Source organism: Sceloporus undulatus, chromosome 3 (assembly GCF_019175285.1).
Source record: "Sceloporus undulatus isolate JIND9_A2432 ecotype Alabama chromosome 3, SceUnd_v1.1, whole genome shotgun sequence".
NCBI lineage: Eukaryota > Metazoa > Chordata > Lepidosauria > Squamata > Phrynosomatidae > Sceloporus > Sceloporus undulatus.
Genome location: NC_056524.1, coordinates 155,926,874 through 155,940,441, shown reverse-complemented (window position 1 = coordinate 155,940,441; position 13,568 = coordinate 155,926,874). Strand labels below are relative to the sequence as shown.

The following is a 13,568-nucleotide window of genomic DNA, read 5'->3' as shown; positions in this document are numbered from 1 at the left end:
CCAAAGCCATTTGATGACTGGAGGATTGTGGGAACAGCCAGGCAGTGCCAGCAGCATTTGTGCAGCTGGAAGCCCAAAGAAAACACCATCCTCCAGGACCTCCAGAAGACTTCCAGGATTTCCAAAAGGATGCTGATGTCTTTGTGCATCCAGCCACAGAAAAAGAGCTGGCTACTATCTGGCTGTCCCATATCTTCCCCAGAATGATAGACTATGCTCATGTGGGATGGGACCAGAAGAAGAGGAACACTTGGCAGAGTTTTGTGAGCCACAAGACATTGAAAGGGCGGGATATAAATAAAATTTTTATTATTATTATTATTATTATTATCTCAGCCATTGCATACGTGGAGCATGAGATATTGTGAGAGCAAAACAGCAAAAACTTTAAACACAAAGCTTTTTATTCAATAAATTTAATCCAGTAAAATGATTGCAAGTCATTCCAGCAATTATGCACGCATTGGCTAGAACCTTGAGACTGAAACATACAGTATGTTCATCTTACTGAGCAATTGGACACGATAGCGCCTGCACATTTTGTTCTTAGGCTGTCATAAATCAGGGATGGACACCCTTAGTCATTCCAGACAAGAGCTCCCACCACTCCTATCCACTGGTGATGCTGATGGGAGCTAGAGATAAGCAAGAGGATTGCAGGTTGCCCATATGTCTGGAAGTGGAAGATCTTTATTAAAAATGAGAGATGAAACTTAGGGAAAGGACCTGGAATATCGATAAAAAGATGGGGGTCATCACAATCTCTATGCTTGCAGAACTGTTTTAAATAAACATTTTTCTTTTCTCCCTCCCATCTGATTTATGTGGGAGTTATTATTGTTCATATCTAACTGAAGTCTGCCATCTGGTGGAGAGAGAGTATGTCAACATTTCATAGGAGAAAGACCTGCATAAGAAAAATGCCCAGGAAATCTCACTTTTCATGCTTTTAAAGGTCTTTTTAAAAATCACCAGTTAACTCTTCATAGTGAAAATATAGCTATGTTCTAGAGCAAAGACAAAAACAGGCAGCAATTTTATTAAATGGATTTGGTAACATCTGAAGCTATTTATGCACTTCTAAGTTGTTGTTTTTTCAAAAAACAAACATTTTTTTATGGATTGGAACTAAAAGAGGCAAGCCATATTCACTCATATCAGTAAGCAAGTGGGAAGAAGTTGAGAACTGGGAAATCCTGCCAGTCTGCCCCTACTTGGACCATTATATCAGCTTAAAGTAAAATGTAAAATGATTACACACACACAAGTCATTTTCAACCAATAAATCATCATCTCCAAAGATGAGTTAGTCAGACATGTTAACTTTCAAGAGTGCATAACCTTTCACATATGTGCCCTTCACACCAAGAAAATACTTTTTAGTGGAAATAACTCACAGGTCACCAAAGTTTTTTTATTTGGAAAGAAATGGATCCCATGAGAAAGGCAATAGCTCTGCCCATGCCAAAATGCTGTAAGTTGATACAAGAAATAACTGTATTTGTACTTATGAGAGTCCTAATAAGAAACTGTTTTCTCTCTTTTAAAAAACATAACAGCATCACATGGACCCATCCAGTAACTTTTGTAATTATCGAACCGCCCTTCAAGGAGCAGCACAGAGATCCCAGACAGCACACAGCAGCCGGGAGAAAATAGTCATCCCTGTTTTCAACCTTTTCATTAAAGATATCTACTTCTTGCACAAAATACACACCAACCATTTACCCAATGGGCAGATTAACTTCAAGGTAATCAGCATGCAATCATATGATGAATGTTAAAGGAATCGGAAATCTAAGGAGAATGCCCTGTAAATCTGTGAGTGTTGTGCCTTGGCTGTTTTTATTCTGGGCAGCATGTTTGAGAATTTGACAATGACTGGAGACTAGGGTTCAAATCCCTACTCAGCCATGAATATTTCCTGGGTGACCTTGGGCAAGTAACATCCAGCCTCAGAGGAAGGCAAGGGCAAACCGTCTCCGAACTAATCCTGCTAAGAAAACCCTCTGATGGGTTTGCCTTAGGGTCACCATAAGTCAGAAAAGACTTGAAGGCACCCAACAATTCTTCCCTAGTTGTTGTTCACATTTTTAAATTAGAGCAGTGAGCTCAATAGAAGCTGTCAGCTACAAGAAAAATTAGGATCTTTTCTGGGTCAACCATCTGCTAAATTCTAATCACTAGAAAATGAGAATGGACATCACATAATGGCCAGATGATAAGAAATTGGAAATCGATTGTAGCGTCAACACATAATACATCAGAAGGAGGTAACTGGCCGATCTTCTGCCCCAGTATCCTCCAAAATGGCCACAAAAAGGTGATTGGATAAATCAAACCAGAAGTGGATGGAACTTGGGAAATGGGCATATTCTGATGTTGAACAGTATAGTGCAAGTATATAGAAAGGTGAAAAGGCCCACCTGGAGACTTTTGGGAGATGCAGTTCACCTTTTTTTGGTCATAAAAAAGTGGTCTGGGAGTCTAGAGTGTATTAAGGGCCACAAAAACAGCTTTGGCATCTACAGGCAGCCCCAGGATGGCATTTTGTCCACTCCTGCATTGCAAAAAAAATGCAGTGAAAAGATGAGAGGAAAGTTATACAGACTCTGTATATTTAATATTTATTCAATTATGTGTTGATTGTTTGGGTAGGGACAGTGTGCCTCAGCAAGACATGTTCTGTTTTCATCTCCTGGTTGTGGACATGGGGTTTGGCTTTTAAATAGGGCTGTGTAGTCTATGGAAAACAAGTTGAATTGAGTGATCTATAAAATAAATTGTGCTAGTTCAAGTTCAAGTCACCTACTCTCAGCCTCAAAGGAAGGCTATGGCAAGCCCCCTCCAAAGAAATCTTGCCAAGGAAACCCTGTGACAGGTTCGCATTAGGGTTGTCATAAGTTGGAAACAACTTGAAGGCACATAACAACAACAAAGCCCTGGTTGTACCACTAGGATAGTAGGTATGACCAAAGATCTGGATGATAAAATAAACTATTTGAGTGATTTAATATTTCATTTTAATTTTTCTCCTGCAGAAATTCTGGGAAATTTCAAGGCAAATCCATGACTTTGTCACGTGGAAGCAGGTTGAGTGTCCTTTTGAGAAGGACAGGAAAATTCAGAGTTATCTGCTCACAGCACCTATTTATAGTGAAGAAGGTAAGGTTTGGGCTGTTCTATTAAAATACAGTTACTGTCACACAGCCTCTTTGTGTTTCTCTTACTTTTTCTTACCTCTGTGAATATTTTAAGTCTTTGACAGAATGCAGAAGAAAAATAACATAATTCCAATCAACATAATAACAAAGTCAACATAATTTCAACATAACATCTATACTGAAATAATTCTAGGCTCCTAGAAGATTATTCCTTCTGTGGCTAGAACTGCAAACTTAAGCACACATATTTGTGAATCTACTGTCAGTAATAACCACTAGTGTAATAAGGAGATCAAAAGGCAATTAGAACAACTTGTACCAGATGGGATAACATGCAGATGAAAGCCAATAATGTGTTCTTGCTTTACACATCTTCAAATGATGTTTTGACAGCATGATAATAACATAAAGATATGTCATATATTCTGATTTATCCTGCCCCTTTCCCCTTTCAGCTTTGTTTATTGCATCTTTTGAAAGTGAAGGCCCCGAAAATCATATGGAGAAAGACAGCTGGAAGACACTGAGGTAATAAAGCCCTCCTTGGTTCTTTGCAGTCATTGAGCTATCACAAATACACTACTATATCTGAGTCCTCAGAATACAACACGTGGACCCACATATGCAAAGTTTGCTATACTCAGAAAAGAGCTTCAGGGCTTGCCAATGCTTGCTCAGAAAAGAAGGAAAAGAGGGAAATATTAAAGTCTCCTTAATTCTACTCCAGCTACGAGTAAAATCCTAGCCTACTTTTGCTCTGAAGGGCTGCCACTGGGAAAACTGTTGCTTCAAGGGAAACAGTAATCCCAACTCCACAGGCGACTCTTTCATCCCAACATCTGTGTGGAAAGGTCCTTTTTTTAATAGTATTTTGTCCAGTTGTAATTAGCTGGTCCTAAGAGAAACAACACATGGCAGGCATACCAAAATAGAGATACCTGTGGTGTTGGAGATCTGGGGCTTTTTCACACAATACAATGATAACACTTTAATTCCTCTCTTAACTGGTTTGGCTCCATCCTATGCAATCCTGGGATTTGGAGTTTAGGGAGGGATGTTTTGCATTCTCAGCTAAAGAGCTCTTCTAGTGCCTCCCCAAATTATAAACCCCAGGATTTCATAGGATGCAGCCATGGCAATTAAAGTGGAATCATAGCACTATAATTGTGTAGTGTGAAAGGGTCCCTGAACTATACTACATAAACAAAGGGCTACGGATGTGAATAATGTTCACTGAATCTCTCAGTTTTTGATGTGAGAAGCTGTTTTGACACACAGACACACTTTTCCTACCAAGTTTCCACCTCTAGCAAAAGGATGCAAGACAGATTGATTTTAATTGTTTTCAGCTTTCTCTTTTTTTTACTATCATGATTGGGTTTTAGGGTTATCATATTTTGGCTTATGTTGTAAGCTGCTGTGAGGTACAATATTATGAGAAATGTAGTATACAAAGAAAAGAAAATAAGACATCCCTTTTTTTCTTTTCTTTTCTTCCCTCCCCCAGTTTTTCTAACGCTGGTTACAGGGAGCATTTGGTGTTTTAAATTGGACTATACTGAGAAATGTTTTTTCCCAACTTTTAATGGAAGTATTGAAGTCCTCCTTTCATCTCAATTTTTTACAAGCTTATTTATCTTAATTTTGTTTCATGCAATGATTGAAATGTGTGGCACAATAAAACACTTCTTGATAAGCTAGCACTCAGGGCCATACTGTACACATGCCAAATTCAGTTTACAGGGGAAAGATACACCTTGAGTTTGACCTGAAATGGTTTAGTTCTTCAGCCAAGGGATAACAATATCTGCACTGATAACCAAATATATGACCCATGGTCACTCTTCACCACATGGGTGAAGGATTCACAGTTCATTGGCAAAGGAACAAGATGTGAGGACACAAGGGAAAGAGAATATAAGAAATGTCAAGTAAGCCAGGCTGTCAGGGTCTAGGATCCCATACATTTGTAATGGCTTGAAATTCATGCTAATAAACAACATGAACTAGTTCTAAATATTTTCACAGTTGAGTCTTGTAACTCCCTTCTCTGAATTAAGAGAACAAAGTTTAAGCTGACCTGCTGATGTGATCTTCTTTTCTTTTCAGGACAACTCTCCTCAACAGAGCCTGACATTTTGAACTTTTGCTCCAGATTCTAAAGCACACACTAAGAACATTGTTTTGAAATCATGAATGACATGGTTTGAGAAGAAGAAGAAAGGCCTCACTGGTTGAGGTCTGTTTTGTATATACAATCCCTTTTATGAATTACAAGAGAAAAAATGTGCAAAATATTCCACATGAACCTTAAGGCACTTAAAATGAAGGATATTGTTTTATATATATATAAAAACTATAAGAAATCAAGGGCAGGGCCCTGTTCTCAGAGATGAAATGGACAGTTGGGGGGGTGGTCTCATGCTAATGTCTTATTCTAATGACATCCAGATCTTTATTTTAATGTTTGATTACTTCCGCCTAATACATGAACATTCTCAGATGGACTCAACACACAAACTGGTTCAGTGCTCCACTATGCCTTGAGCCACTCAGCACTTCGTGAATATGAATTCCATCATGCGGGATTGATGCATCAAGACTTTCACAGTCCTATAGAGGTACAAGAGCATTGTTCCCCCATTAGTAGAAGTTGGCTTCACTGAATCACTACACTGATGTTGGAACATAGAGCACTTGTCAAAGGATAACCCCATTTGTGTCATCTGAAATTTTGAAGAGCTTGCTTCTCCTGTTCCCTCATTCTTACGGAAAGCAGGAAACCAACTTCCTATCCACAGCATCTAAAGGAGGAGATGTTTTTGCCTATGAGAGTTCATGTCATGGTATATTTGTTAGGCTTCAAGGTGCCACTGGTTTGTCACTTTTGTTTTGGTGTATTTTACATTGCTCTTGTTCTGGATACCCTTAGTTGTTGATGCTGCTTTCTTTGTCTCATTAACTTGTCAACCTCTCACAAACTCTGTTCTAAAGGCCACTTTATACAGTTGTCAGAATTCAGTAGTAAAGCTTTGCCTAGACTGTTCCACTGTAGATGGTAAGGATTGACATTAATTGCATGTTTGAATGTATACTTATGGAGCGGGAAAAAGCATACTGAGATGAAGACTAAAAGACCTTTCAAACTATACAATTAAAATACTATCATTCCCCCTTAACTGCCATTGTTCAATCCACTAGAATCTTGGGATTTGCATAAGGGGAACCAGAAATCCAAGCCAGAGAACTCTAGTGTCCCAACAGACTATAAACCCCAAGATTACAGAGGATGTATCCATAGCATCTAAAGGGGACTATAACTGTGTAGTGTGAAAGCGTCTTAGGCCAAACCTTTCTCCCTTAGACACCAGTTTTCTACAGATGTAGTTCATAAAAAGTTAATTTCTCATCTTGTCCTCCCCACTGCTACCTACGATGCTCAAAAAGCCTCAGGGAGAAGGGTTTATGAATCATGTGGGAATGTGTGGCAGGTTGTTGGTGGGAACTGAAAATTGGGCTCAGAATGAAATACATAGAAAGCATGTTTCCCGTGGTCTTTACATACCCATCTTGTAATATCCAGGATCAAACCCATTACTGCTTTTTGTAGAGGCTTTGTTGGGTCATAGGTGGGTGCAGTCTGGGAGAGGATAGGATGAGAAATGCTCTGTTTTCAATCTTGTAATTTGTCTTTGGCTTCAAGTCAGTGAGTTTGTTTTCACAGGGAACATTCTAACACCTAATTCCTCCATCTACCACCCCAAGAGGTTTAGGCCAGGTCATGCTTTAACATTTCCTTTTGCCATTTGTAGATAAACAGACTCTCCATTACAACTAAACACTTTGGGTGTCCACAGTTCAGCACAAGGATTCCTTGTCTCCTTTAGTCTGGCCTTAAACCACTAGCAGCAAGACTGCTTCCCTCTTACATCAGAAAATAGTGCCTTACAAGGTAATAAAATTGTGTAGTGTACCTTCTTCTACAACTCTGGGTTGGAAGCAAACAAAATAAGAATATGGATGTCTTAATAACCAGCTATAGCTTTGTAAATAAGTTGGAATACATGGCACGTGAACTAGAGTATACCTGTCTCTATATCAAGTAATGGTGCAGCCAAACTTATTTTGTTACACGGTTCGACAAGGTAAAATGGAGCAATTGCCAGGTCTTTCTTTTCTCTCGCCTCCCTCTGCAGTTTGACTACTTCTGATAACTCTTTAGTTTACATGTGTATTTTGTTTATCAGGGATTTTAAATGGGAATGGAGCAAGATGTACAATGGTCACAATCTCAGTAAAAGACTCAGCAGCAATAGGATGTCACCCTTTGCATGCTGTCCTTTGGCTAACTAGTTAGCTGGCGGGTGACATCTGGAACGTCACAGCAGAAGCTTAGGTTGACAAAGGTTTATCTGATTTAGGGTGAGATCTGTGGTCAGACTGTGATGGTTAACCCCCTCATGGAGATAGAGCCAGTAGTTTGGGAAAGTTTTGGGGCTCCTTGCTTGACTTTCAGTAGTAGGCATTAGTAGGCAAATTGACTATTGTACCAGGCATCGTTCATGATCACTGATCATATAATTGCAAGAGCAATTTCTCCCAGTCAGGCTAAACAAATTATTTCAGTTGTAAAATATATAATACGAACTCGCCCTTAAATGTCTTGCTCTTGCTGAAACGTTGACCCTGTCCATAAAAAAGGCAATCTGCATTAAATGATTTCAAAGATTATCCAAAAAAATCAATACATTCTGGTACAACTACAGCTATACAATCAAACTGTAGTGTACTTTGATACTTCTCATGTTAATTTATTACATTGCTTTGGGAAATGGTTTTTAACTGGTTCTAGCCATTTTGATTTTCCTTTTCTAAAGACTGTTTTCCTGTTTACTCCCTTGAAAAAAATTAAGAGCTGTTCACCCATACATACTGCATCACTTGATCACTCAGGTGGCAGAATGTGACTGAGATGTTTTCAGTTTTCAGGTGATTTTAGTATGCATAAATGAGTCATCCAATATTCATAGAGCCACCTATTTAAAGTAAACATGTTGTTCCAAAGACAGAATTGAAGGATCTGATGTTAAAGACCTCTTTAAAACATTTGACAAGTCACATATGATGGGTGGAACAATCCGTAAAGGCCACAGTTACAAACATATTCAGAAATCAGTGGAGCCAGCCAGTTTTTTAGCTTCAGGTTTGTACTTTTCTTTTTAAAACTTTACACTGTCTATTCAACTTTTACTATTTTTTAAATTGGGAGACAAAACCTAAATCTGATTACTACCATCAGTATGATCTTTGGGTTAACTGACACATTTCTCGTGCACCTATTAATTTCCTCACAAACTAAGATCCAATAGCAGACCATTAATACATTTTGATATTTCTGAATTATCAAATTTTGCTAATTTTCAATTTCACTTTTAAAATCATGTGTGAAAGCGCTTTTTACATCCCTCTTTCCCCCTAGATTTCTAATTAATACAGTTATCTGGGAAGATAACATACCCATTTTTATTTTATTTTTTTATTTACAAAAGAGGAAATCTGCTTCACCAAAACATTTTCCAACTACTGTACCACTAAAATTGTTCAGGGAACAAAGCAAAACAAATAAGAACTTTATATATGAGGAAACGGAAAGATAACCCCCAGTGACAGAATTGGTAGCTTTGTTTTTTTGTGACCTGCTGCTATTTTTCCCATGCTGAAGTATTGATTTTCAGCCCTGGAGTAAAGAGAATATTTATACTGTATTATTACAGTAGGGTTTTTGCACTTTTCAGAGCTGTCCTAGCTAGCAACTTTGTCAAACACTATGAAAGAGATTGTATATCAGCTTTGTTAATGTATTTGAAATTTACACAGGGATGCTTTAAATTTCAGATATATATCTGAAATGCGATTCTGAAACACTTTCTGTGTATGCATATTTAAAAAGAAAAGCTTTTTCATGAATGTGCACTCCAGTGGTCCATTGGTTCTAGTATTTACTTGAAAAAGTGCCATTTCCTCATGTTGTTCTGTTACTTTTTTTCTTTTTCCTTTGGTTTGATGCATTCCTTCAACATCTGTGTTTTTGTTATTCGAAGATGAATTGCTACATATAAAGCTGTACCATAAAGCAGGATATTCTGTGTTTGACTTGATGTGCTTGCATTAATAAAACCGAAATTGCTTCAACCAGGCTACGTTGATCTGATGCAACTCTTTGTATCCCTGAAAAATACTATTGAATGTGGGGGTTTCCACACCTTTTTGCAAAGTAGGAAACAGCAAACTGATTGCTGGTTGAGATGAAAGATTCTGGGATTTAGTGTCATTTAGAGTGAATATAAGATCACTGTAAACAGCTGGATGCTTGCCTTTGAAGCATCTTTTAATACATATACAAACCTTTCAGGCCAGAGCTACCCATCCATTGGTGGGGACATAATGTTGGCCTGTTTTACAGGATTACTATAGAGGAGTATAAGATTGATGTAACAATATATATACAACCTTAAGCACATAAGGACTGAGATCAGACATCAACCAAGGAGAACATGATGCTCTACTTACAGAGTCCCGTGTGCCCTGCCCCAGCAACTTTCAGACACTGGGAGAAACCATAGCTGCTGCTTTTTACTGGTGGGAAGAGGACAGAGGCAATTCCAATGATTAAGATGTAGATGCTCTGCTCTCCAGCGGGAAGGATATGGAAGGTGCACTCACAAATAGAGTACACCCTTCTTAGCCTCCCCCATCCAGAGCCCAGGTCAGCCATATCTTCAGTTGGAATTGCATCACTGAGGACTGAAAATTGCTGTAGGATGATGTTGGGTGGTGCACAAAGACTGCAGAATAGCACCCTCTGCTCCATCCTCAAAGAGACATATGTGCTACTAAGCCACATTTACAGGCACATAGGCCAATAATAGGATTCTGGTTTCAGTCAAAAGACCTAGTTTGATAAAGACATTTCTTACAGAAAGCTGATCGCTGGTGGATTTTCTACCAGATTAAGGGAAGACTTATATTTGCATCTTATTGGACAAGTTAGTGGTGTACCAAGTAATGTTGCTTAAGATACATACTGCACTTTTTAGGTCCTTGTATCCAATCTAGCTAAAGAACAAGCAAAAAGAAAACCCAGATTGTGTTCTATGTTGTTTTATAAATGTTTTCTAAGCACCAAGATACTGTTTAAGTGCAGGCAAGATGCTCCTGATTGATGTAGCTCAGCATCTCAACACGCCAGTAGACTTCAAAGGAGAACATTATTGTCTCAATCAGTCAATAAAGATGGAGCAGTTAACATTTTTCAACACTATCTGCACCTGTAACAGGAAACACCAGGGAAGAAAAATTCACCCACCAGCAGTGCTGAATATTGTTTCTTTCCAAAACCGGCTTCAACATGATGTTTCCTAACTGAAGATTTTCATCAACTGGAGATAGCCATATACTGAGGACTGAAGGCAGCAAGAGCAAGATTCTGGTTTGAAAACTCACCTTTACAAGTTAGAAATCCTAAAAGAAGCTATAACCAGAGGCTGATTCTGCACAGATGCTGAGACCTCTGTTGCCTCAGCAACACATAACAAAGGAAATGGAACTTGCAAATTTAGAACTTCTTCTTTAGGTTCCATATTCACACGATGTGGAGCCATTTCAGAGAGAGAAAAAACACAGCCCAGGTAGTAATCTCAACAGGTTCTTCCATCACAGAGTAAAACTAGAATATTGGTCCTAAAGGGTACTAGCTTTCACTTGCTCTGGCTATTGTTTGCCTAAGCAACCCTTTTTCTCACACAGGCAAGATCTGTAGTATGGTACAGAGAGAGCCAAAAATGATATGCAGAAGGCTATGGTGAAGAACGAAAAGACAGGATCTCTTTCTCCTCAGCTGCCAGTCAAAGTACAGCAGCAAGAGGGGGCTAAAAACTGAAGTTGCTAACAACTCTGAAAATGAGTATCAAATATAACACTTTTCTATAGAGCTCCAGTCTACAGACAAACTTGTTCAGATACACTTTTACAAGGAATTTCTACAAGTTCCATATATAAGTTATGGAGCCTCAGACTAGTGCACATCAAACAGAATAAAACATTCTAAATGGGTAAGAATGCAACAGCACACATCTCCCAGAGCCCAAAGTCCAAACAGACTGAAATGAAGATGACAAATGATATGAAGTTACTTCATATAAAAGCAAGCAGCCTCCCACACATATAAGGCAATATAGATGGGCACTGAACCTGAGAGGGCTCAACATAGACTTGGAATTTAAGAAGAGTGGTTTGCACAGTTTGCAGGGACACTCAGACCCTAAGGATGAATGAGTTTGCTAGGTGGCCATATACCCTTCTCCAAGCAACCAACATTTGGTAGTTTCCTAACTTTTGCATGGTGGTTTCCCCATTTCACAGGATTAAAAATGTCTCTTCTAATTCTTAGTTACTAAAAGAAAGAACTTTAATTTAACCTATGCTGGTAAAGAAAGGAAGTGCAAAGACAGTGAAGGAAAAAATAATGATCACAGATGATTTACATAACCCCCATATTCATCACCAGTATGATCAAAATGGGAGCTGGAGGGCACTCATGTGGGGAAGAGACTATGGTCTAGGATTGAGCCAAAAATTGGATAATTTGTACACAAAAATATTATACAATTTTTCTTTTTAAAATATTATTCAGTACAGAGTGGTGAATAACAGTTTTGATCCACCAGAACAGGCACAGGAATAAACCACCAGGGAGTAATGTCATTTTCAGCTGAAGGCAGTGCTCTATACACAGCCTCTTACTAGCCACAGAAGTTCACAGTATTGTGAGATAAGTATAATCTGCATGCCATTTGCTACATATAGCATCCTTCACCTACCTGCTATCCTCCTGGTTGTTGCTGTCTGCTTTCCAGTTGTTTTCAACATGGCAACCCTTTTCTTGCCAAGAATTATTCAGAGGGGGTTGGCATTCTTTTCTTGTGAGGCTCACAAAAACATAGCTTGCCCATGTTCACCCCATGGTTTTCCATGGGCAAGTGTAGATTCGGACCATGGTCTCTCAGAGTCCTTCTAGCCCAAGTTCAAATCACTACACCACACTGGCTTCTCCATCTTCCTAACACTCATGGTTTTTTCTCCTCTGAAGAAAAGGAATCAGCAACTAAGTGGGGCTTTAAAATATCCGTATGAACCTCTGAGAAACAGAGCTTATAGATGTTACATTTGGCAAGTATTCTCCCAGTATGCTGGCCATGCTAGTTGGGAGATTCTGTGAGTGGTCATCCAAAAAGATAACTTTTCCTGTTCAATTGAAAAACAAATGCACAAAGATCAAACTTATTTGGGGCCAGTGGGAGATAAGATGAGCAACAACACACAACTACAAACTGCCTAATTGATACAATGAAGGGCTGAGGTCCCCCCCTCCATTTAGAAATAAGACGTGTCCTCTAACGTCTACCCCCTCCCCCCCCCCCCCGATTTTTGCTTTAGGGATATGTATTTCCCCCATATTCTCTTATTGTCAGGGAGCAACAGCTATTTTTACTTTGCATTTCCATGCTGGATACCTTAAGTAAAAAAACACCTTGAATTCCATGTGAGAGAAAAATGGGATAAAAAATGAATAAACAACCTCCTATGGAAGCTGAAGCAGTGTAGAGATCTAACAGACACCGTATATGTACTTTGAGTTTCCTACCAAAACTCAAAACGGGCATTTTTTTTTAAAAATGTTGATAAACCATGCTAAAGCTGACTGATATTGTTAAAGACTCTTTCCCCACCCCTGCTCCCCTGAGGAAAACACAAATCATCTTTTCGCGGGCTGTAGACTGCCCTGAAATAAGTAGAGCTGGTCAGAAAATGAATTTATCAAGAATATGCACAAAAAGGCAGCCTGACAGTTACCACAAAGGAATGATAAAAAGGGACAAGAGATGAGATGGGAAACAAACTATGGTAGTGTAGAGATGCTGCAGAGGAAGCTATAGTGATGCAATTTGGAAAGGTTGCAACAAGTAGAAGGTCGCACATTTCCTGCCAGCATATAAAAGGATTTGTGAACATATGTCTTTAGTTACATACCAAGCACATCAGAACAAACCAACAAGCCGAGCTGATGCCTCACAGCTGAACAGAAACATGGAGGAGATTAAACTATGGATATCTGCTAATGAACAGGGACAAAAAATCTACACTGATATTTGCACGCCATGTAATTTACTTTTGATTAACAAAGAACAAACAGTGTCTTGTTCTTTTTCTCGGTGAGGGGAAACAGGTCAAGACGTCTGCACATGAGAGCTGTACTTAATCTCACAATAAATCACAGCATGAATGATAAGACTGTTCTTCTCTAGCCGAGGATATTTTAAGAGTATTTACTCTTGACTTCCATTT

At 38.9% G+C, this 13,568-nt stretch overlaps 1 protein-coding gene and 1 long non-coding RNA gene across 2 annotated transcripts in view; both read left to right on the top strand.

Moving 5' to 3' along the window:
- The window catches only part of LOC121927382, a 94,024-nt gene that overhangs the window by 9,221 nt on the left and 71,235 nt on the right, over nt 1–13,568 (top strand). The window lies entirely within an intron of this gene.
- Nucleotides 1,519–9,361, top strand: LOC121927381 (ras-GEF domain-containing family member 1A-like). Its single transcript, XM_042461168.1, has 4 exons — nt 1,519–1,751; nt 3,042–3,165; nt 3,620–3,692; nt 5,274–9,361. The coding sequence occupies exons 1-4, from the start codon at nt 1,566–1,568 to the stop codon at nt 5,296–5,298; spliced, it is 408 nt and encodes a 135-aa protein (XP_042317102.1). The 5' UTR covers nt 1,519–1,565; the 3' UTR covers nt 5,299–9,361.

Excerpts from the sequence above, each read along its gene's own strand:
- LOC121927381 (XM_042461168.1), top strand. The coding sequence starts at position 1,566 with ATGGACCCATCCAGTAACTTTTGTAATTATCGAACCGCCCTTCAAGGA. Across the intron at positions 1,752-3,041 it reads ATGGGCAGATTAACTTCAAG|AAATTCTGGGAAATTTCAAG; the intron begins GTAATCAGCATG and ends TTTCTCCTGCAG. Across the intron at positions 3,693-5,273 it reads GACAGCTGGAAGACACTGAG|GACAACTCTCCTCAACAGAG; the intron begins GTAATAAAGCCC and ends TTTTCTTTTCAG.